The sequence below is a fragment of the Micromesistius poutassou genome, assembly GCF_964030765.1.
Source record: "Micromesistius poutassou genome assembly, chromosome: 11".
Classification (NCBI taxonomy): Eukaryota; Metazoa; Chordata; class Actinopteri; order Gadiformes; family Gadidae; genus Micromesistius; species Micromesistius poutassou.
Window position 1 is genome coordinate 14676021 of NC_140281.1, and position 25941 is coordinate 14701961.

The window sequence follows — 25941 nt, forward strand, 5'->3', positions numbered from 1 at the left end:
AGAGCTATTTCTAGCCGGAGGTCTTGTCGCCAGGCAGAACTATCAACACCGTCCAGTCACCATAGAGATCAGTAAACAGGGCAGCTGCATCAGAAACAGGACCTCCTGGTCCTGTCCTAGCGAGGCTGGATCTCATCAGAGCCCGGCTGAAAGCTAGGGTTTCCCAACCTTTTTAGACTTGGAGACGCCTAATTTGCCGCCGGACTCATGGGAGATTTTTGGCTTAAAAGCTTTACATATTTGGCGGTACATTTTTGATGTAAAATGGGATAAAGGTCCCTTTAACAGATTGCGTAATACTTCTTAGCCACAAGCACACTACTACTGAACTACTTCACTGGGCCGGATGTTGATTGGGTTAAAACGCACAACTATGTAATAAGTTCTGGTCACAAGAATAGGGACACAGACTATGGCGGTAACTAACAGTTGTTAACATAGTCGTTAATCTAACGATTCATTTAGTTATTAGAGTAACCAAAGGCCAAAGTAATGTCTTAATGTCGTGTTTGATTTGACTTTCTTTAAACTTAACCTTTTTTATAATGATCCATGAAAATGGATTCATCGACAATTGATGATATTGCAGCCCTACCCCAGGCTAATGAAGGTTTGGACCGACTGCTGTAGGCAGTGATGTGCAGCCTCCTAGCTAACGTCCTTGTCACCTCTCGGTGGCCTTTTAGCTCCATCGACCAGCCGTCACTACTCTACGTATCTACTTTAATGTATACATCAGCATACACCATGTACTACTTCAAATCAATGCTTACTCATACTCATTCAAAGCAGTCCAGAGGAACAATCCTCTGAAGTAATCCTGAAATCCTGATTTAATACTAATTCTTTCTTGCATTATTTCAGATATCACGATACATTTTAGTTCAGTTTTTACTTGATGATAATGATGATACAATTTAACTTGGATGATAAACACTAAGATTGAAGGGGAGTGAATAATATATAAATCATTCATTTTTTCAATGGTATTTATAGCATGTGCGGCGCCAAGTTTCGATAACATTTAGAATCCAAAACAGGAAGCTGACGTTGACCATGTGAGTCCAAAAAGGGTGTTTTTCCAGATAAATATACCCAGAGCTGGCAGTAGGTGGGGCGGGGGGCAGGTACAGACTCTGATGCAGCTAAAACTATGCAGCAGAAAAGCAGAAGAAGAAATCTAGCTTTTTCCATTATTGCGTGGCCCAATGATACGCAATGGACTTTATGTGCGTCGGTCACTGTTTAAAAACAGACTTTCCACACTACATTCTGATCTTTCTTTTATAGTCGGCTGTGTTTGTGTTGTGGATAATGCTATTATCAGATCAAGGTCTGGATAAAGAAATGCGTCAGGCTCAGCATGGATCTGCTGGCGGGCTGTGTCCGAGTGTTTACCCTCCCCACAAAAATCTTGCAGGAGCATCATGTGATGCCTACTGCGGGGTTGAGCTCATAACCGTCACCACGAAATTTGAATGAAAATTTAGTTCTGTTTTCCTGCTGAAGGTTATAAATGTGCATATGGTATGCGGCATGAAAAAAAAAATTTGATGACTAAAATTTGTAGTCATCATTATTGATGGTAGAGAGAGAGAGAGAGAGAGAGAGAGAGAGAGAGAGAGAGAGAGAGAGAGAGAGAGAGAGAGAGAGAGAGAGAGAGAGAGAGAGAGAGAGAGAGAGAGAGAGAGAGAGAGAGAGAGAGAGAGAGAGAGAGAGAGAGAGAGAGAGAGAGAGAGAGAGAGAGAGAGAGAGAGAGAGAGAGAGAGAGAGATTTTCACCATGGGAAGAAGAAAAATCCATACTGTCCCAGCTATAGGCACTGGGCTCACAGACACACACCTAGCAATACAGACATGCACATCTTAAAACATATGTTCAGCTCAACTGTATGCATTCATTACGGGGAAGGGCTTTGAGTACTTAGGAAAGCACTATATAAATGTAAGTTAATATTATTTCCGTTATACTGGGATAAAACGAGAACCAATTGAACAACATTATAACATGACGTAAGTGAATGCCCCCTGCCTGGATAGCTTTATCTGTTCAAACCCAGACCGGGTGCTAACTCTCTGAGTGGCATCAAAAGAAAGGTAAACACGAAACCACAGACACACCCCTTGTCAGCCTGGCGTGGTGCGTGCCAGTACTACATGTGTTCTCTTCCAGCGTGGAATGCCTGGTTACTTGATCCAGTGCTAAGCAACACCTTTAGATTACATGACTGCCTTTTGTTCAGTGTGAAAAAACCACTGACTTCACTATGGATTATTGTGTTGTCGTGTCATTTTGAACCGATGTCAGACACTTAATTTATTTTCTGGATTTAGATAGTAGAATTATCTATTGATCTCTGAGCCGTCTTGTACAACGTCAAAGGCTCTCCACTAGGCCTGGGGGATATGGCTGAGAGACATATCACGATATAAATGATCATATTGATCAATATCGATTACTATTGATAATTTTAATGACTTAAAAAGACTAGGAATTACCATGATAGTAATGTGCAGTGTGTGGAATAACACTGTTTAAAAGAACGGCGTTAGGTAACGCCGTTATTTTTTCAGTAACGGGGTAATTAACTAATTACTGTTTCCGTCGTTACGCCGTCATCGTTACTGAAAGTTAAATGCGGTGCGTTACTATGAATTGATTGAATAAACTGCATAATCCGAACGCACCCCTGGCTCCACACACATACTGCTAGTGAGGAGACTGGGTGGGTTAACAACGAGATAAGCGATTATGATTGGCTAAGGCAGAGTCATGTTTCATGGTAGCCAATCAGAGACAGTGTTTTTACACACAAGCCAGGGCCCCGTTTCCCGAAAGCATCGTTAGCCTAAGTGCTTCGTAAAGTTCATCGTACGATCATCGCAGAGTTTTCAGACCGTTTCCCGAAAGCATCGTAGCGTAACGACGTTGTTAAAACCCTTGTAACTAACGACAGCTTCAGGGGTACTTGTAGAGTGCTAAGAGCATTGTTACTATAGCCTCAGTGGAGTCACCAGTGCCGCTTTTCCACCGCCAGTACCAGCTCGACTCGACTCGACTCACCACGCCTTTTTTGCGTTTCCATTGGCAAAAAAAGTACCCGGTACCTAGTACCGGGTACTTTTTTTAGTACTACCTCCGTCGAGGTTCCAAGCGAGAGGAGTAGGTACTTTTGTGTGACGTAAACAGGCTGCTGGTAACTGATTGGCCAGCGGCTGTAAATGGGAATAATCACTCAAAGTTAAGTTGTGTCCGGCGTGGTTGGAGTCCACGAACCCGCTCCCGAGGGGGACACTGATCAGCGTTTCGCCGTGTGTGTCGCTCCTTTCCCGGGGCTAGAGTTAGGCTGCGCGTCGTTATGTGTGTCGGGCGTGGATGTGTGTGTCCGGCGTGGCTGGAGTCCACGGACCGGCTCCGGAGGATCAGCGTTTCGCTGTTTCGTTTCAGTGTCGTTCCTTTCCTAGGGCTCGAGTTTCGCCTCTATCAACGTTACCGTATGACAACAATAGACGCGCAGTCATTGCGCTTTTTATTTTATTTTATTTCCCATCATAACCTTTCCCGGGAATCAGGAAATAGTCTTGATCAGATTCAGATTTCCCGGGAATCGCGTCTCCCGTGATTAAAACCTAATGACGACCCGCCCATGGTGGAGAGGTTCTTTTCTACGACCCGCCCACATTGAAGAGGTACTTTTTTAGATGGAAACGCAACCAAACCGAGTTGAGTCGAGTCGAGTCGAGTTGGTACTGGCGGTGGAAAAGCGGCTCAGGTGGACATTCCGTGGTATTGGATGTGTGTTATTAAAACACATCCAATACCACAGAATGTCCAGCTGGCGCTATTTCGCAATACCCCAAAAACAAAGTGGTTACTGCCGATATATTACTCAGACTACTGTTAGATTTAAACAGCAAAGACAGAGACATGTTAGAAGTCAACAAAAATATAACTTATTGCAGCAATTTAAAATTCCAAAAATACATGCGCAGTCGAAATGTACCGATCAAACGCCACGTCACAAGGCAACCCTATCACAAGGCATATAATAAAATCAAATGATTCCATTGCTTGTGTGGGAGGTCGCTTGCGAGCTGTACTTGCTGTCTCCCTCTGATTTTAATTCAACCATTGTGGTTAAAATCCTCATATTGATCAATGACAGAAGACATACTGTAGGCTACCTGAATTTCTGCAGGCGTTTTTTGTTGCGATTGTTTGGCATAAAGCACTGTAGGTGCTTCGGTGAGGCTGTGATGAAGTTCACTATTTATTGGACCGTGTCTAGACAGTTACGAACATCCCTGACCTTAGTGGAATGCACAAACGCCAAGTTGAGAGAGTGGTTTCTGCAGTGAACGTAGACTGCTTCGGGAAACTGTGCTGCGATGCGTGCCTTTCCCGCTTACATTGTCAGATTCCTGCCCAACAATATGGGCAGGAATTGATCTAGACCAGCAACAGCAATAGCCGTGTCAATGCCTCTGCGTTTGAATGATAATGAATTATTGGAATGTTGCATTGTGTTTTAATATTTGTAGCATTCATATTAGTCTATTCTTTTCGTAGGCTACTCTGCTGTTGGCCTTGATGGGGAGATATTTTTTTGCTGCCACAAAATATAGTTTAATCCAACAACATTCCTGCGTCTCCCCCTCCTATGGCTGGTTCAGACTACACGATTCTCAGATATTCCTCCACGATTTAACATGTCACACTATGCGATCACAGCAGCAGGAAATCGGGATTTGTCTCGTCGGAAGACTGGCCACACTACAAGATTCGAGGGTGCGATGCTCTAGATTATCTTTACTTTGTATCGTTCATGACACACGCTGCAACAATGCAGCTACAAAGTGTCAATAACAATGGATCCCGAGTTCCTATACTACGGTCTAGGCATTATGATGGCGGTCATGGTTAGGGTTAGGGTGTAGTGCAGTGAAGTCTAGAGAGATTCGCGGATGAGCTGTAATGTCATCCGCACCCACTGCTTAATATCAATAATCCACCCGCAGCAATGTTTTTTTCAAAAATTTATACCCGCACACACCTGATCATCATTCATTTAGGGTGATCAGACGTCCAGATTTTGAGTTGCATGTACAGCGTCCCAACAAAAGCCTGTTGGCACGCTAAAATGTTCAACCACTATGAAATGTCCCCTGTTGTCAGCGATTACACAACCAACGTGGTCTTATTATAGCCCGATCATTAACTAAAAGCCACATGGAAAGAATAAAGCATCCAGCGTATGATTTTAACAATGTTTAACAATGAGGGCATAGGCAGCAGCTGGAATGCTGATGGTAACCAGCGGCCGAGTGTAACCGCGACCCGCCCGTAATTCATCCAAGTAGATATTACTTACTTACTTTTCTTCCACTCAATCCACCCAACCTGCGGATTATCCGCGGTGTCCGCCCGGGTATGACTGCCAAATGCGCATCTCTACTAGTCCTTACTTACACTGCGAGTGAGCTCCAGCAGTTCATGCGATTCCCTCTCGCAACTGGTGGCGGGGTTCCCTCCATTTCAACAATGAATACGTCATTGTGATTCCCCCAAAAATTTTGGCATGCCAAACTTTTCGTCGTGGGGTTTTCGAATGTCGCAGACGAAAAAAACGCAGATCGCAAGCATGTCACATTACAAGACCTCGTCTCGTCGCCGACTTTTCAAAATCGTGTACGACTCAATTTGTCTGCGACGAACGAATCGGGGCAAAATCGGGCTGAAATCGTGTAGTCTGAACCAGCCACTACGGAGCCCGTTTCAGCACTGTGTCAGTGGACAGCTACAAGCCTACGACGTCGTAAGAGCAGTGCACGCGCGTTCATGTTAAGAGGAGTTTCGGGAAACGCTCGGAAAAAAGTTACGCATTAAGCATTGTGAGATCCATCGTAAGAATGATCCTACGAGCGTGGATCCATCGTTATTGGGAAACGGGGCCCAGGCCACGTGTACCACACACACACCAAACAGATTCGAAGAAGCAGCACAGATGGTGAGTCCGGAGCAATCAGATTGGCATTTTCAAGGTGGAGATATAAGCACTACTTCAAATTCATTGAGGTCAAAGGCAAGAACGTGCATGTAAAGTGTACATTATGTCCGGGAGGGAAGACCTTGTCGACATCCGTTGTAAGCAACTCTAATTTAATGAAGCATCTCACAACGAGTAGTACCTGTCTGTTCTACTCATTTCAACTGACTTGTGAAAACTGCTCAGAAAAATCCAAATTCTTTGACATATAGCAATTTTTTTTTACAGTAACGCAAATAGTTACTTTCCCTGATAACTAGTTACTTTTATTATAAAGTAATTCAGTTACTAACTCCATTACGTTTTGGAACAAGTAGTGAGTAACTATAACTAATAACTTTTTAAAAGTAAGGTTCCCAACACTGCCGATGTGTAATAGAATGCTATCAGCAGTTATTGAAAGCCTTTAAACTTAGGACATACCAGGAACTGAACATGGATTTCTGAGACTCCTCAGTTATTTTGTTGTTTTCTGTGGTGTGGTTCTGTGGTTGAGACTATAGTTCTCTTCCACCACATCTTCTCAGATGGGGGTGAGTTGGCAGCCGACGCAAGTGGGCTTACAGGTTAATTAGGGGTTAACGTGTGATTACTTTGGGTTGACACTGAGGCTATTCAGCCAGGCTTTGGGACCCTGCAGATAGCTAATAGGCAGCGATCTGTCATTGTCTTGTCTGTCGGTGCAGGTTTGGTAAGAAGATGATGTTTCCTAGTTCTTGTGAAAGAATGAAGGGATGGGGTTGAGTTGTGGCTTTGTTTGAATCTATTTCCTGTTTGCCTAATGGCAGGTGTGGCAAAGACAAAGTGGCAGGTTCTTCTTTCATCATACCCAAATCAGAGGCTATCATTTACTTGCATAGTCAAATTGTAATAGACTTTTACATAAATTCAATACATAGTTCTATTTACATTATGGGTGCCAAGGTTTGTCCAGAGATTTAGTCACATGATGAGTCAACCGGGAGTTTATTATTATGTCGATCTCAATCAAGTGTGTGTGTGTGTGTGTGTGTGTGTGTGTGTGTGTGTGTGTGTGTGTGTGTGTGTGTGTGTGTGTGTGTTTTACCCAAGTCTATTGATTATTCTCCAAATCTGTGTTTGAGTCAGTGTGTGAGTTTGCTGACTCAGTGTGTGTGTGTGTGGTCACATGGTCCTGTCAGCAGAGGGGAAGAGGAAGCCCTGAGGAAGAAGGCTGCTCTTATCACACTATGCTGAGCCTGAGAGGACACTCCGCTATGCGAGCCAGCATTTAACCTACCTCTCTCGCTCTCTGTTTGCTTTGGTCTTGAACTCTGATCGTTGCTCACTCGCCCTCTCTCTCCCTCTCTTTCTCTCCACAGCAGAGTTCAGAGTTGCTCAGCAATGCCAGCGCTGGTCCGTCTTTAGTAATCCAAGGTAAGGGAGAAATTGAACCAGCCGGTCCATAACCTTTCACAAGCTCCCCTCCCTTCTAGTGGTCTCTTCAATGACCACTTGCTGACACTTGTTTGCATGTTTTAATTCAGGGTCTTAAAATAATATATGGAATGCAGACGTGGGGCTGTGTGTTTGTGTGAGTGTTGTTGTAAGGTGACTAAGGTGAAGTTGACTTTAGGAGTGATTACGATTTTTATTTGCTCTGTATTTGTATAGTGCATTTTAAGATGCTCAAAGATTCTGAAATGTGATTCTCAAAATGAAGCTCTTGAAAACAATAAATTGCAACAGGTAAGCCAAAGAACTGTCACAAAGTTGGTGGGTCATTTAAAAGTTTTTGTTTTCACCTTTTAAAAAGGTGGGGTTTCAGTGTTGTTGAACAGGAATGGGGTTGACATAGAGTGGCTGATGTTTTGTTCTACTGGAGGGATCCCTCTTCTGTGTTCCTTCTCACCTCAGGGTCAGGGGGTTTAGTATAATGGGGGACTGTTTTTTGAGGCTGAACTCCCTTTGACACCGGAACTCTGATCATAGATAGAATTTACTTGAGGAGTTGTGTTTGGGGAGAGGTCAATGGGGAGTGGAGGCTGGGGAGAGAGGTGGAGTAGAGGCTGAGGAGCGGGGGTTTATGTGGAGTGTAGGCTGTGGAGAGAGGTTTATGTGGAGTGGAGGTTGGGGTAAAAGAGGTTGAGGTAGAGTAGGGATGGGGAAAGAGGTTGAGGTAGAGTAGGGATGGGGAGAGAGGTTGAGGTAGAGTAGGGATGGGGAGAGAGGTTGAGGTAGGGTAGGGATGGGGAGAGAGGTTGAGGTAGAGTAGGGATGGGGAGAGAGGTTGAGGTAGGGTAGGGATGGGGAGAGAGGTTGAGGTAGAGTAGGAAAGGTGGAGTGAAGGCTGGTGACAGAGGGGTGTGCTGTTGTTAAGGAGAACTCGACTGAGCTTTGTCCTACGTGTGTGTGTGTGTGTGTGTGTGTGTGTGTGTGTGTGTGTGTGTGTGTGTGTGTGTGTGTGTGTGTGTGTGTGTGTGTGTGTGTGTGTGTGTGTGTGTGTGTGTGTGTGTGTGTGTGTGTGTGTGTGTGTGTGTGGTCACCCACCCACCGCTCTTCCGCCCAGCCATCTAACTTCTGGGTCAGGGTTATGGTTGCCTTCTGTCAGGCCTGGTTTAGAGGATTTATAAGGTTTGCTTATAGCCATGGTTTGCTAAATACCAGTTCCATTTCAAAGCAGTAATTTTTATTTTGTAGTTTTTCAAAGCCCTCACTGCTCTGCTCACTGTGTGGGTACAACCATGCAGTCCTCTTGTTTACTTTGTATTTATTTTGTTTTGTGTTATGAGGACCTTGGTGTTTTCTTGTGCTAATGATAACGGCTCATGCTTGTGCGGTCAGCATCAAGTTGCTTCTATATGCTTCATGACATCATGCTAAGGACATCAGCTCCTATCAATGGTGCCTGTTCTCTGGATGGATGAATGAATAGAGGGGGGTTGAAAGAATGCAGCAGAATGGTGTTTGGGGTTAGATAAACCTGGTGAAGACGAGGGCACTCGATCTGCGGTGAGCAATCAGTATCGGCACCATAAATGGAATCACTATCGGCACCATAAATGGAATAACATTTCCTACAATCTGGCTCTTCGTGTGTCTCGAAATCTCCGGGATGAATCACCACAAGAGACCACGGACAAGTTTGTTACTCAGGAGTCAAGCTTCTTCGAGTCTCAATGAACCAAGCCCTGAGGATTACTTTTTATTGCAAACATCCAAGATGAATGATACTATTTTTGGTGAGGCATTTTTACAGGCAGTTTAGAAAGAAGCCCTTACTTAACTGTTTTTTAAATGATAGTTTGTGCTGGAAGCCCTGTGCATGCATCTGTGGTGTGGGCTCGTAGGCAGGGCAGCTTACTGTTCACTGACCGACAGACCACAACAAGGGTCTGGGATCCACGTGGACCGAAACCCGCAGCGTGGTCAGGGGTTAGGGGTTAAAACCTCCTTTCTAACCTTCTGTTCCAAGGCATTCTCCTGCTCTCCTACCCTCATTAGCTCCCTCAATTACTAGCCTGCTTTCCCGCTCTCTCTCTCTGTCTCTCTTTCTTTGTCCCTCGCTCTCTACCCACCCCCTGGGTTGGAATGTCATGAATTGTTTAAAAATACGAATCAAGCCAACGTTACGAGCCTGTGGTTTTGTTTGACTTGTGGGCATGTGGATTTAAATCCCACTTTAAAATACTTGTCACATGCTCTGTGTTATTCTAGTTTAGGTTGGTTGGAATAACACGGCCAGTTGAACAACACATTCTATCTTTATCCACATAGTTGGTCTCCATTGGCTGTTGAGACATCCCGTCATCTACTACACTGCAGTCCCGCCACTTTTACAGTACCCTCTTTCAATAGAAAAGGTGAAGTCTTCATTGTTATTTATTTTGGTATTCATCCAAGTGAACTAAGGATGATGCAAACTTGAATCCCTCAAGATCTTTAATGAAAGGAAGGTTTTTTTTAACCCAATGTCAGAAGTGAGGTTGCCTATTTATTTTCATTCAGTACATTTTTCATTAGTGCCAATTTAAGTGTAAATCCTTAATTGGCACTTAGGTCAAGTGGACGGGGGCAGGTGGAGCGGAGCCCGTTTGGCTTTTAAATATGAAAAAAAAGTTATTAATTCTTAATTCTCGCCTTAGCATCTCAATTTTGCAAGATTGCAAGGTAAACGCAGATAACAGCCTCACTAACACTGCCTCCAGCAAACATGGACATGGCAGTGCTTTTAAATGAAATTGAACAAAATTGACCAAATGGAGCAACTGCTCCAACCTCCGCTGCCACCTCTTCCCAGAAAGTTGTGGGAACCGGTAGTTGGGAGAGTTTCCTGGAGAACGTCACCAGATATTCTGGGCCGAGATAAATTCCCAACTTTACCTACGATCAAACCACGATCAAACCACTCGAATCAGAGCACGAGCAGGAGGTCCGAGGGAGGTCAATCTTCTTGAAGGATTACGGCCAAATCTTTCAATGACTGGGAGAGGGCTAATACTCTAGGCCTTGCCATTCATGCAAACAAAACCAACCCCTTGCTCTACGATGGACATAAGATCTTCATCAGCGCAGACATGTCCACAGAGATGTACCCAAAGTGCAAGAAATGCGCTGTGCGCACAGTTTTCCAGCAGAGCTGTCGGTAGATGGAAAGATAAGATAAGGACATTATGTTCTGTTCAGCAGAATAAGAAGCAGCCAAATTGATGGAGAGCATCAGAACAAAATATCTACAGACGCAGAGGGACTTATCCATGTCTGTTCTTCAGGGGCCTTGAAAATAATCTTTTAACCCAGCTGATAGCATAATGTTTGAGAGTGCTTCCAATGTGGCCTATTTCATTTAAGCAACAGTCTGCCTTGAGCTCTGGAAATTGTTTAATGTTTAGCTCGAATTCAGTCCAATGCTTTATTTGTTTCTTTGTATTTTGGAGCTACATCTACAAAGATATCTGGTACACTGGATTTAGGTGCCTACAGGCCATAAAAAAAGAGGGAAAAAAGAGGGAAAGAAAGTGCTCCCCTGAGTGAAATAGAAGAGGCTTTATTTTGAAGTCCTTACACTATGTACTTAAGAAACTGGCCCAGGATTGGGCTAACAATAAGCCACAACATATAGGCTTCTCTCAGGAAAGAAGGACGCCTTGTTCTTTTTTCTTCTCTTCTGTTTTCTTTCATGATAAATAAATAGGCCTAATCATCTGAAATTGTTTTATATTCTCTCACAAATAACACAATGCCCAATAATTAAATTTCACTTTCACGACTATGATTACGTATGTTGACCGTGTATTCAGGTGCTTTCTAACAAAGATTATGTTTCCATTTAAGAACATGATTGAGTCAGCTCTTTAGAAAAAGTAATAAACCAAGTCCCTTACGCTGGCCATCATCACCCTCTTAAAAAGATAAGGATCCGCTACTCTGCATCGAAGAGACCTCTGTCGCTCTTGAATGTTGACCATTAAATGATTGTCATACAGCGGCTAGATACAGTTATACAGGGTCTAATGCACCCAAATGCACACAAACCAGACAGGGTGAACTCATTGGAGTGTATGTTTCCATATCAGATAACCTTCAGAGATTATCTAGTTTTAAAGTAAATTGGGGGAAAATGCCTATTTCTAACTATGACAGTAGTTTAATTCAGAGACAGTTTAAGTGGAAGCGGACCCAGATATACATAAAGTACTTGGGTTTGCTGATTTCAAAAACATTGGAGGAAATGTATTTGTATACGTATATAATATATCCATACCCCAGCACTGGAAAACATATAGGTAGCTCTCAAACGATGGCAGACGCTCCCAATATCTATCTGAGGCTGTGTGAATGTATTAAAGATTTACCTAGGCTTACTTATTTTTTTCAAATGCTCCCTATACAGATTCCGGAGTATGTTTTTAATAAAAATCAAAAAGAAATAACAAGCCATACCTTACTCTGTGAGAATATGGGATGGTGCTCATCTTCATCCTCATCTTCAAAACTGCTTATCCGTGTTCGGGTCGCGGGGGCAGCAGCTCTAGCAGGGGGCCACAGACTTCCCTTCCACTTGACCAGCTCCAACCCCAGGCCACTGTTGAGATATCATCTCTCCACCTAGTCCTGGGTCTTCCCTGAGGCCTCCTCCCCACTGGACATGCCTGGAACACCTCCTGAATCACCTCTACTGACTCCTTTCTAAGCAGAGGAGCAGTGGCTCTACTCCGAGTTCCTCACGGATGGCTGAGCTTCTCACCCTATCTCTAATGGCTGGTTCAGACTACACGATTCTCAGATATTCCTCCACGATTTAACATGTCACACTATGTGATCACAGAGCCAGGAAATCGGGCTATGTCTCGTCGGAAGACTGGCCACACTACAAGATTATTTCTAGAATCTTTACTTTGTATCGTTCACGCCATGCGCAACGCGTGACATGAACGATGTAAAGTAAAGATTCTAGAGCATCGCACCCTCAAATCTTGTAGTGTGGCCAGTGTAGCCAGTCAGCAACAAAGTGTCAATAACAATGGATCCCGAGTTCCTAGCACTAGGCATTATGATGGTGGTCCTCTGCATAGTGCAATGAAGTCTAGTTAGTAGAAATTTGTGGATGAACTCTAATGTCATCTGCACCCGCTGCTTAATATCAGTAATCCACCCACCATCCACCCAAAGCAATGTTTTTTTCAACAATTAATACCCGCACCCGCCCAATGATCATTCATTGTAGTATAGGGTGACCAGACGTCCCGGTTTTGTAAGGACAGTCCCGATTTTGAGTTGCGTGTTCCGCGTCCCGACAAAAGTATGTCGGGACGCTAAAATGTCCAACCACTATGAATTGTCCCCTATTGTTAGCGATTACATAGCCAATGTGGTCTTTTTACAGCCCGAAGATTAACTAAAAGCCACATAGTTTTCATAGTTTTCACAATGTTCTCAATCAGGGGGCAGAAAAAAGCATTTGAGAAGCAATTGAAAGCTTCACATAGTCAACACAGAACCAATACTAATAGCAATACTCCAGCAAAACTGAATGCTGTGCATTTAAAAAATGTATTTTTTGTGTTTCGTTTTGCATATGTTTTGTTCTAAACTTAATCCCTTCTGGGAGGAAATATGTTGTGTTATTTCATTTTTAATTTCATATCAATACCCACTCCTCGTCCCTGTCTACTTGGTAACTTGGTGATGTAATCCAAAGGAAATTCAGTAATCTTGCAAACATTGCTGCAATTTTTGGGTGGTCAGGGTGCTATAGATAGATAGATAGATACGTATATAGATTTGGTAATATCAGGCAAATACAACAAGCAATTTTGTGTTAATTATTCTCTTCACAGTTGGATTGACGACTCCTTCTTGTTACATCAACACACTAATTTTCACTATTGAGTCTAGTGTCAAATTCATAGCATCTCCTCCCTCCCGTTTCCTTGAACAGTCAGCTATTTTGTGCAATGTTAACGTCAATATCAGAGAGATGGTTTAGCCCCTCGTAAAAGTACAGGATCTAGGATGGTTCAGTTTACAGTGCCTGTCCAATTGAGTAAGTAGATAGGTGCTGTGGTCGTCCTCTGTAGTTGATGTGGTCCATAATGTCAGCTTGTTCTGATTGGTCCTCCCTGCACGCCGCCTAATGGTCCCACACAGTCCAGGGGGAAGTCTCTCATTGAACTGTACAGCAGACGTGGCGGCTAAGGGCAGACTTGACCAAGGTCATCAAAGGAATTGTGATTCGGAAAGGCTTGACTTTGATAGCGGCCCGTAGAGTTATGCTACCTTTCCAGATAACATGATCCATGGTTAGAGGGTGCAGATACAATTTGTTGTTCTTTGTCCATTAATTCTCAGGAAAGGCCATGGAATGACAAATTTAACTAGATGGTGCATTTTCTGTACAATTTCTTATTGCATTCTCGATGGTCATGCAAACACTCATATTTTATGTGACGAAGAGAGGAGATTTTTATGCATCAGCTTAAAATATTTTTGTTAAAGAATAATGTCTATCTCAATTTATATATATATACTTTGGTTTTCACTGTTCCGTTACATGTGCAATAAACTAACAACCTATGATTCTCTGATATCTACATAACCCAGCAATCAGACTGCCACTCATCCGTCTGCCAAGAAAATATGTTGTTATCATTGTTCAAGGTTATAATGTACTTGGTATCGGTCGGCTGGAGTGACATGATGACATTGCTTGAGCTTTGAAGCCTAATCATATTTCCGCTCTCCATTCTTTCTTCTTATGTCTGGAAGTATTAGAGAGGAAATTTAAGCTGTAATACGCTTGTGTTCGAACTGCCATCTGAAGGCTGAATCGACTACACTAAAAATAACCTAGCCTTCCACTCTTCACTTATTTTCTGTTAATGTATAAATATATTTGTATTATATTTTTTACCCTGCGTTCAGTCATGTTTTTGTTGCTGTAATGAATTGTAGCCAAATATAAGGTGTCACATTTTTTAATTGCAAGGATCAAATGTAACCTTGGGGAAGGTTTGCATAATTTGTTGTCCTGATTCCTTTCCTTGTTAGGGTTCTATCAAATGTGGGTGTGGCCACAACATAATTGGGCTCTTCATGTCCAATAAGGTGGGATTTGGTGGTCTTTAAGCCCTCTTGTAAAACATCCAAGGGAAACAAAACACACAGCCACTTATGGCTCAGCACCCAGTTGATAGTGGCCATGTTTTATCATCACTCTTATCTGTCTGCTCTGGTTAATGACGTTGGTAGGCCTGAGGAGCTACTGCTGCTGGGCTGGCTCACTGACCCAATGGATCTGCGGAGGTAGATTACATCTTGTCGTTTGTAGCGCTGTGACCAGTGCCACCGCTTGGTTAACACATTTACATCTAGTCATTTAGCAGACGCTTGTATCCTCAGTGACTTACAAGTGAGGCTGAGAGCAATCAAAGTATATCATCAGCACTAGCATATCCACAAAAAAAATCCAAGTGAGATGTGTAGACTTGGCCAGTTGTTCGGTTTATTTGGGCCAAGGTCCACCAACTACTGGATCCTCATTCAGGGCCACCGTCTTGGACCAGTCCTCCTTAAATGGCGTCCCTGGAGGCCTGACATGGGCCTGTAATGTCTCATAACAGCATTACAGAAAACGTTATGGTATTTGCTTTCCTTACCAGACTTTGGGATTGATTCCTTTCCGGAACCTGGTCAATACATTCAGTGGTGTTCATGAACACTGTGTTGTTGAGGAGTCCTTTGACATTCAATGATTGTGCAGTCCCGGAATACTGTAGGCTTTGTTGTCCTTGGCACGCAGAACGCCTTGGCGCCTTCTCCGGTTTCATTGACACGGAATTGTTGTGCATCATGAAGACAATGCCATTATATGTCTACCCGTTTGGCACCTAGGCAGTCCTAGCCTCTGCTGTGATCCTCTCAAGGTTTCTTCCCTCTGCGTTTGGAGACTTAAGTAAGGCGGGGGGGGGGGGGGGGGGGGGTCATGAGAATAGAACTGTGATTTAAGCACTGTACAAATATGTGACTTGACTCGCACACAAAGCATTAGGACAGCAGTGCATACTCCCTCAACATTTAGCCAATTTTGTAAGATCAAACCAGATTCCTTCAATTTTTTTGTCTTTCCCCCATATACTGGTGATCTTGGTACCGATACTGAGTCCCAAATATGTACCATCATTAGGGCACTGTTATTGGATCATTGTGATTCAATCTGTATTGACCTGTATTTAAGTCTTTGCTTTTTCTTCCTAGGTTATGCTGCCCAAAAGCTGCCTGAGTCCCAGTGAGAAAGAGAAGGGCTAAAGTCACACAGATCCAGAAGCTTACAGAACTCCATCCTTTCTGCTCCTGCTACCCCACCCCTCCATCCTGCAGAGACATGTCAGACCCAAGTCTTCCCCAGCCCAACACCCACGCCATGACGTCTGTCATCCACAGTGTAAGTTCAGCAGAACCAAACCAAACCATAACAGACCCGGGCCAAGTCTACATTATTTAACACAAGATAACCAGGTTATTACAAAGCCAAATGCAGGCTTTGGCTAGATGATTTGAACACATTATTGAAATGGTCTCTCCAGTCTCCACAGCTAGTTGGATGTGGCATTTAGATAACCAGTGAGGTTAGATTGGATTGGTGCATGAATCTGGTTGTTTGGATTGGTGATTGATTCCGCGCCAAACAGTAAACAACAATGGCTCAGACTCTAAACAGTTGACTAGCATCGTGGGAAGCACTGAAATCCGTTATTATACGATCAAATGTTCTTTATTAAACCCAGATGGGAAATGATGGAACCCTAACCCATGTGATCCATGCTGGCGAGCCCATTCCTGGAAGTATTACAATCAAAAGTCGACATATCTCCAGACTATCTGCTCCAGTGTTGACTGATGTCCTAATGGTTGACTGTTGGAGTTTTTTGGGGGGAAACACTGAAACAGGAAGTCCTCTGGGTTAGAGAGAGTCTTCTGTAATGCTGAGGCTCCACAGCTGTTGAGTACCACACCAAGCCTTGCTGTTGCCTGCCACACTCTTTCTCTCCCGCCCCCCTCTTGGCATACCCCCCTGCTACCGTGCTGGATTTCTGCTGTCTCAGCGCTCTCTTGCTAGTCTGGCATCACATTGTGTGTTTTGGTTTGTTTTTGCTGTTCCTTGTAGAAATCTGGGCTCTGTATAGCCACCAAACACACACACACACACACACCAGACCACACACTCTGGCCCCCAGTGTAACGTGGAAGAGTGCCAAGCGGGGCAAAGGTTGTACAGTTCACCGCCTTTCTCTTTGTTTATTTCAGTTTTGTTTTTATAAATAAATCTGAGTTGGGGACAAACTGCTGCTGCCTCACAGACAGTGCGGTCGGGATAAGACGGTTTGTTTGTTAGGTTCAGCAGTTGAACACAGCACATGGTAGAGACACGAGAGGAAGAGAGCAGTGAAAGAAAGCAGCTCTCCTCCTCTGCAGGTTTAGATTGTAGTCTTCAGATGAGTGGTTATGTTGTCTCACTGAGCTCTATTGAGCCATCTTTCTGTCTGGAAGCACCGGCCAGACAGGAGCAGTGCATAAGAAGAAATCTACAAAAGATGTTTCACCTTTTATGGTAACGTTTTCATTTGAATTTCTCCAAACCACTGAAGGGAGACAGCAAATACATGCATGCAAAAAAGAAATAAAAAAGAGAATTCATTGACGTTGGTCAAATAATGAAAGGGTTGGTGAAGGAAGCCTATAATATAAATGCAGCGTAGGAAAGTGTACAGTTATATCTGTTCCAGAATGGGCCTTCGTACGTGTGGATAATTATAGAACTAGAACTTATCTTAACTTAGAAATCTGTTACATTCTAGAACTATGGAGAGCCAGCAACTGGTGTTCCACCCAATCAGCCGGCAGCAGCTTGGATACAGGAAGTGCCAGTTTTCACTGAGCTTGGCATTTTGGTTAGCATCCAATGAGTTACTTCCTGTCTCGGCATTGCTCAATCACATGTGCTGTGTTCCAATATCCATGCTTCCATGAGTACATTTAAACGTAGTACACTAACCGCACTCACTGAGTGCGCTGATTTTCAGATGTCAGTGTCGTTCCAAATCGAATACTACGGTGGCCGAGAAGGGTCACAACACATGCAAATGCCACAACACCTGCATATACAGAAAACACCTGCAAATTCAGAAAACACTTTCATCGATTACACAACACGTGAGCTGCAAATTCCAAAACACATGCATATTCAGAAAACACCTGCAAATTCAGAAAAACACCTGCATTGATTTCACAACACATGCATTGCAAATATTCACAACATGAGCAAATAGGGAAACGAACTGCAAGTAATGACAACGGAAATGTTTCCGGGGGGACCATAATCAGTGACGGACCCATATCCGGTTGGTGGTTCTATTCAATTACGAACGTCTTCAGTCATTGGATTGCATAGATATATATATACTAGCTGTGTTCGAAATCGTTCCCTATCACGGATATAGTGCACTATATAGGGTACTCACCATTTTGTAGTGCTGTTCGAATTCTCAGTGATTAATTTCATTCACTATATAGTGGACTATAAAATACTCAAAATTTGAGTGAACATACGATGTTCCCTACATGTTACTCCCGTATACCACACAATGCAATGCGGGCGCATTTACTGACGCAAATCTGACGTTCAGAAATGTTCAGCGTAGTGTCCGAATTCTCGTTTGTTCGTTCCCTATATAGTTCACTATATCATAAACACTATATAGGTAATAGTGAGTGAGGGAACAGGGAAGGATTTCGAACACAGCTACTGACTAGATATCGCATTCGGCTTCTAAGCATGCGTCAACAATGACGCGGGGTAACCACCCACCTGAATGAATGAACGTCGATGGGGCAGAGGTCCTTTCCCGGTCTAAATCACTCTAAAACGCCTTATTTTAAGGCAATATTCAAGCGGGTTGGTTTCTGACATAGGTCAGACATGTAATGATAGTAAAAAAAATGTGTTTTAGAGTGATTTTGACTGGGAAAGGACTTCTGTCCCATTAACATTCATTCATTCAGGTGGGTGGTTACCCCTCCACAAGATGGCGGCGGCATTGATATGTTCCACTGAACAGCACAGCTCAGGCGATATCTAGTCAGTATATATATCTATGATATCTAGTCAGTATATATATCTATGATTGGATTGTGCTACAATAGGTACGTGTTTCTCTTTTATGACAGACTTGTCGATGTGCTCTGATAACGAAGTGGTTTTGTGTGTTTTCAACATATTAAGTCATTGTCCCCATAACGTATTAGTCCATGCAGATAATTGTTGTTATCAGAGCACATCGATAAGTCTGTCATAATAAAAGAGAAACACGTTCCTCTTGTAGCACAATCCAATGACTGAAGACGTTCGTAATTGAATAGAACCGCCAACCGGATATGGGTCCGTCACTGATTATGGTCCCCCCGGAAACATTTCTGTTGTCATTACTTGCAGTTCGTTTCCCTATTTGCTTGTGTTGTGAATATGTGCAACGCATGTGTTGTGAAATCAATGCAGGTGTTTTCTGAGTTTGCAGGTGTTTTTCTGAATTTGCAGGTGTTTTCTGTATATGCAGGTGTTGTGGCGTTTGCATGTGCTGTGACCCTTCTCGGCCACCGTAGAATACGCTGTGGTGCACTAAGCGGAAATTACGATCGCGACTACCTTGTTACATTTGTTAGCTACAATGCTAACAATGCTAGAGAACGAGAATATTTCTACATCTGGAACGTCATGCACTAAGGCGTGGCTAGGCTCCCATGATGCGGAAGCAATTCTGTCCTTGATGTTGCCCATTGATCCACACTTCGCGGTTTAACCGTTTTGATTACTCCATCCGGGTCCTTTCAGTACACTTATTTTTGCCCTGATCTGAATTGGAACGCCCTATGTACTCAAACTAAGTATAGTGAGTACGGATAGTATGGATATTGGATCACAGCAATGGTCATCAGGGCAACAAGAGCGCTTCTCAGCGACCGGGAAGCAGACCTTGAAGTGGATAATCAGCCTGATAATAGGACGATTTCATGTCCTCTATTCACTGGCGTTTGAGCGACATGGAAGTCATGTCTTTGTGTCATATGATGTTAATGTAAATCATCGTTATGTAGGCCACTTCAAGCCTGCAAATATTGAACAACTAAATTACCTTGGGGGCATGTATCTATGTACCAACTCAGACATCAATCAGGCTCAATTGTTAATGTCTTAGTAATGTCAATAGGCATGTTTGACAAAGTGACAAGAAATATTTATTTTCGTTTAAGTGTCATAAATAAAAACGTTTTGTGTAAACACACTCCAGAGCGCAGAGAGTTAATTTACTGCATGAGAAAACTTCATTTATTTGGTCTCAAAGCTTTCTCTGCTCTGGGTTAATAATTATCTCCTTAACAACAATGTGTATATACTAGTTCATACACAGTTCAGATAACACTGTTTGGATTCTGAACATCCATCATTTTTAAACTTGCGATGATGACTTCCTGATCCAAGGAAGCGACCCAGGTCATGTGACAGGGAAAAGGGGAGGGACAAAGATGGGGTGGAGAGACTATGTCCATGGTCAACTGCTCTTATGAATAATTCCAAGGTTTCACAGAGAAAAGGCAATCCGTCTGTCTTATATTTAGCGAAGGATTGCTGTGTGACAACCTGATGGATTTTTTGTACACCACGAAGGTGAGTTTGCACAGTTCCACCTCAACCAACTCCACTTAGCTGAAATAGCTTTCTGATCAAGGGTTCACCCACATGGTGTAGTTGCAGCCTGCAATACCAAGCTCTCACCCAGCTGGTCCCATATTGGTTTGGCCAGTCAGGCATATTATTTAATAGTAATGACCTGTTTTAAGATTACTAAAAACCTTCAACATTAACCAATAATATCCTCTGGTTTGTAGTTAATCTAGTAGCAGATTTGTGTAGCTGCTTACGTTCACATTTTGGCATTTGACAGACACTTTTATCAAAAGTGTCTTACAAGACAGGCTGAGAACATCAAGTATACAATCAAGATTGGAGTTTAACAGAAAAAGTTAGTGCTGTTGACCAAGTTTCAAAAGTATAGCTGGACAAGGTGCCTGAGCTCTATAGATCAGGTCATCTTTTGTGGTAGAAAGATACTTTCTGAATCGTTTCTGAATTCTCCAATGGCGATAAAGCTCAATAAAGTGCATTCTAGACTACTGGTGCTGAAAATCCAAAACCGGCAAAGCTGTTTTGTTCCCACCATGCGGTATCCCATTGGTCGGCCCAGACCCCACCAGCGCAACACTGTCTTTCTCTTCCTCTAATACATCACTGATTACTGGTAGTCATTGGCGCGATGCTGGTCGCACCTAGCTTAAAGAGTAACCAGCAGCATTTATAGTCACATATGCATTACTGGTCTTGGGTCCATGGTGGTGGTCTTTTTCTGTGTATTAAGGAGACCAAAGTTTTATTCTTTTCGGTTATTTTTTAATCATTATTAGTGGGATGATTTGTCATTATTGGGCGTTTCTGTTTTGTTTGAAACTGCCAGAGGGTTTATCAGGGGAGTGGCAAAACTTAGTTATTTTTTCACCTAGGTTACGGTATATTTACCTTATTTTTTACAGTACTAAAGCTCTCTTGAGTCCCATAAATGGTGGAGTATCACCATCTAAAAGTCCCATGATGCATTTGAATGTACAAGCCCTTTAGCTATGTCCGGAGTAAAGCCAGATGAGGATCTTCAACTGCGCTGTCTCTCAAATCATATGTCCTACAATCATTGTGTCCCCTACTTTAAGAAACCACCTCTCACAACTTGTTTCCCTGACAAGACTTGATTTTGAAGGAAAACGGATGTTGGAGTGGGAGTAGCAGGAATCAGGGGAGGATTTGTATTGATCGGTTGGAATGTTTTGGCCAATCGCTCTGAGAAGTCTGAGAATAAATTTGATTACTTAAGCCTGATGACTGTGGGGACGAAGGATCTCCTTAACCGCTCAGTCCTGCACCGCAGCGAGATGAACCGTCCACTGTGGCTGCTTCTCTGACCTGACAGGATGTTTTACTTTCGGTATTTTACTAACAAGTATTTTTTGTCCACCACTTGAATGTTGACTGGCTGAATAGGGAGCTTGGACCTGAATAAACACATCTGTTAAGCCCCAGTGCTGCTCACCGCTGTCCCAGAGACACAATTCCCTTGCCTGACGAAGTCTCTTAAGTATGGGGGGTTGGATGGCGTCGATGCACATATCCAAGTGAGAGTTTGCCCAGTGGAGTTGTAGAGGACAGCATCACCGCCCCAGTGTGTTCCTGGTACGCGCTCCAGGGTCTTCATGTTGAGTGAAGTGAGGGCCACCGGTCTTTAGCCGTTTAGCTCGTCCATGAGCCCTACTTTGGGTCCTAGAACAGATCTTTTTATCTTGAGGTAATTGAAGAAGTTGAGTTAGTCAAATCAAGGTTCATCTGCCAAGTCTGCAAATAGACCATAGAGCCAAGACTCAATGTTAATTCGTTTATATGTTGGCTCCTGCAGGGTACCCCAACAACCAGCCCCATGCCGCTGCATAAGCGACTCTCTTCTTGTCACTCATGGTAGTCTCTGTTGATCTCTGTCCCATTGAGTGTTACTCGCTCCCATTATGTGTCACTGTCCCATTATGTTTTCAATTCATCACGAAACACAGTATATCAACACACATGTCAAAGTGGGGGCTATCGGATACATTCCATCATTACCTGTTTTCTACTTTAATCATACAAAAAGTTTTAACTTGATAGCACACCGCCGACACCCTCTTTATGTGGAACCATTGGCGGGGTGTGATACCTGGGTAAGATGGCTCGAAGACCGGTCTGTGGGGGATTGGTTATTGTAACTGCCAGACAAAAGAAGGGCTATTTGATGCTAATACCAACCCCTCAGTATCTCCATTGATTAATTCCTGAAGACCAGTAGAAGGTTAGAGACAGATGTTTGGCAGGAAGGGGAATAAGAACAGGATGAAGCAATAATGTATTTACCATCTGATCACCTAACAGCAGGGGTCAGAGACAGGGATCTGGCAGGGGGCAGGGCAAGGGTGTTATCTTATAAACAGTTTGATCAGCTATCAGTGGGGGGTCAGTGACAGGGGTCTGGCAGCGCAGTGGTTGAGGGCAGGGTAAAGGTGTCATCGCATTAGCTGGTTGGTGAAGTAACAGTGGGGAATGAAAACAGAACGAGGTGAAACCATTTGAACTGTTAAGTGATTAATACATTGTTCTTCATAATCTCCAGGGTAAGGTTACTACTATGGCAGCGATAACAATATCTCAAGTGCCGTAATCTCATCTCACTTTACTGTTACACATATCTTAATCACACAGTATAAAGTTTATAAGATGATAACTGCACAAATCTAGCCTCCCTTTCCCTCCTTTTTAAAAGCCCTTATGATAACTTAAAGGTGCTTCCACTCTTAAATATCCAGATTCTTATCACACAATGTACACAGTATTGAAAGCATTGTTCATACTGAATGTAGTATTTAATGAAATTATATATATATATATATATATATATATATATATATATATATATTGCTTTAATAATAGATTAATTAAGATAACGTGATTAGCGGTATTCTTGATTCTCCAGGAAGCTAGATAATAGAGTGGGGCTCCGCTGATTGGCTGAGGTAAGAAAACAAAACAGGAAGAGAAATGAGAAGCGAGCATTCACACACACGCAACAATAAAGTCCTCGCTTTTTCCTTCTTCCACTGCTGACTGAAGCTTGTAAACAGTCCATGTTCTCTTACTTTGTATGAGACCAAACATGGGCATCCATTTGGTGTTTTGAGTGTTTATAGTCGAGAAAGGAGCTGGGCTCTTGTAGTATTGCATCATGGACGACGACCCTCCCTCCTCTCTCTGCTGGTGTCTCCACAGGCTGAGTCTGCAGAACTAGACGATTGAGACCTAGCTGTCAGGATAATCTCTCAGGTCACCTCCCTCTCTCACACACACACACACACACACACACACACACACACACACACACACACACACACACACACACACACACACACACACACACACACACACACACACACACACACACACACACACACACACTGGTCCCCTATAGAGGACATAATCTCTCTCTGTCCCTCTACTCTATAGAGGACATACAGTCCCACCGGGACAGATATGTGCAGCTGACAATATTTAATTTGTTATTTTTAGAAATACACTTAAAAACCAACAGACCGCTACCGAGCCGTGGTACATTGGCCTCCAGGCCGCAGCGATTTAGAAATAAAGGAAGAGAAATATTTCTGCTGTATTATCTTTTTTTTTTTTTTTTTGTCTATTTATTTTATACCACATTTAGCCGCACACTGAGCCACTTGGTGTCCTCAACCGAACTATAGTTTCCCAAATGAAGTACGTTTGAATAGAAAGGTTCCGGGGCAACGACACAGCAGATAGCCATGTGCAACCAGGGGGTAGAAATCATAGACAACAGACAGACAACAGACAACAAGGAAGGGTTTGTTGTGATGTCAACTGCACTAATCGCAAAAGCAAGCGATAGAAAATGTTTTACATACCATGGGGTTCACTCCCTTTATTGACACCATAACGTGGTTATGGATCTTAGCATTTAGGATCTATGCATGATTTATGCAGTCAAACCATAGTGTTCGAGTCAGTGATATTAGGAGAACACTACAGACAAACATTAGCTATGTAACATTAACGTGCAAATGAAAGACAAACCAAAACTTTCTCATCTGGAAATCGTGTTTTATCATTCCATTATCAGGCTTTACAAGGAAAAGTGCATTATAATTGATTAAAATTGCTGTACTTTAAGGTAACAAAGTTATTGCCCCCTGGTGAAGCCAGCCATATTTGTAACAGGAAACTCACTCATTGGACGCACTTATGTGCCAGAAATGAATAAAGGTCTGAATAAAGGTATTTCACGACCATTCAAGTTTCTGTTATTATGCAGTTTGTGTTTGCTAAACACAATGCAAGGTCATCCATATATGGTCATGTCCATGGTCATATTTGAAATTCTCTTTCATCCCAATAAATCATATGCTTTGACAAAAAATGTTAACATCTGGTGCCTCTGGCTGTCGCAGGCATGTAGTGAGCACGTCAAATAATCTGAAACGTGAAAATATTTCACATTTGCATACTGGGCCACAGTAACATAAAAGTTGAGGATACCTGGTGTACTGTATTGGTTCTGATCTGCACACGGTCAAATACTAACACTCTACGTTAAGTAAAGTCACATGTTGCTGAAGTCGCTTGTAAGTAAAGTCCCCTCTGAGTAAAGTTAAGTCACCTGAGGGTAAAGTTAAATCACTAGTGGGTGAAGTCTCCCTGTTAGCAAAGTTAGTAAAGTCTCCTGTTAGTAAAGTTAATAAAGTTGACTTGAAGTCAAGTCACCTGTTAAGTAAAGTCTCCTGTTAGTAAAGTCTCCTGGAAGTCAAGTCACCTGTTGGGTAAAGTCTCCTGGAAGTCAAGTCACCTGTTAAGTAAAGTCTCCTGTTAAGTCAAGTCTCCTGTTAAGCAAGTCACCTGTTAGTCAAGTCTCCTGTAAGTCAAGTCACGTGTTAAGTCAAGTCTCCTGTAAGTCAAGTCACGTGTTAAGTAAAGTCTCCTGTAAGTCAAGTCTCCTGTAAGTCAAGTCTCCTGTTAAGTTAAGTCACGTGTTGAGTAAAGCCACCTGTAAGAAGGTTCCCCTGTACGTTGTCACCTGGAGGTCAACTGTAGGGCACCTGTTACGCTGCCTTACATGATCTACACACATTACACTACACACATTCAATATACACATGCGCACATACACAAAAGCACTATACATGCGCGTGCACGCGTACACACACAGAGTGACAGCCCCTCTCTACACACATGCACATACACACAAACACTTTAAAAGCAGGTAGGCATACGCAAACTCATGCACACACATGCACACACACACACTCCCTCTGCCCGCCATGCCATGTCCCCAGGCTAGCATTGTGTCCTTCAAGGCTGATTGACCCAGAGCACCGCGGTCAATATTTGGCCTTGATGACGCCAAGTGGAAACGCGAGCGGCATGCCAAGCCAACCAATGGTGTTGGTTTGTTTGAACAGCTCTTGTCCTTTTCAAGCGACGTGTGTGTGTGTGTTTTCAAAGTGGACATGAAAGAGGTGTTTATTCTGCCCAGTGTGAGGGCTGATAGGGTCCTGATTACAGTGGTCACGAGGCTTTGATAAGCGCTGGTAGTTAGCGCCGCCGCTGGCTAGCATCGCCACTAGCTGCTCTTAATAGAAGCACCCTGATTCCCGCGGCACTGTTGCCATGGTAGTCAGCCGCTGACACCTTGTCATCGCTGCAAACGCTGTCCCTGAATCCGTAAGCACAC

General features: G+C 43.2%; 1 protein-coding gene across 2 annotated transcripts in view; it reads left to right on the forward strand.

The window, feature by feature from the left end:
• Nucleotides 1–25941, forward strand: part of slc4a2b (solute carrier family 4 member 2b) — a 52902-nt gene that overhangs the window by 6041 nt on the left and 20920 nt on the right. The window contains exons 2-3 of one of the 2 annotated variants that reach the window (XM_084475373.1): nt 7387–7441; nt 15761–15947. In XM_084475373.1, the coding sequence (XP_084331499.1) occupies nt 15888–15947 (60 nt within the window). In that variant the 5' untranslated portion in view covers nt 7387–7441; nt 15761–15887. The remainder of the gene's footprint in view (nt 1–7386; nt 7442–15760; nt 15948–25941) is intronic. The other variant, XM_084475374.1, reaches the window with a different exon arrangement.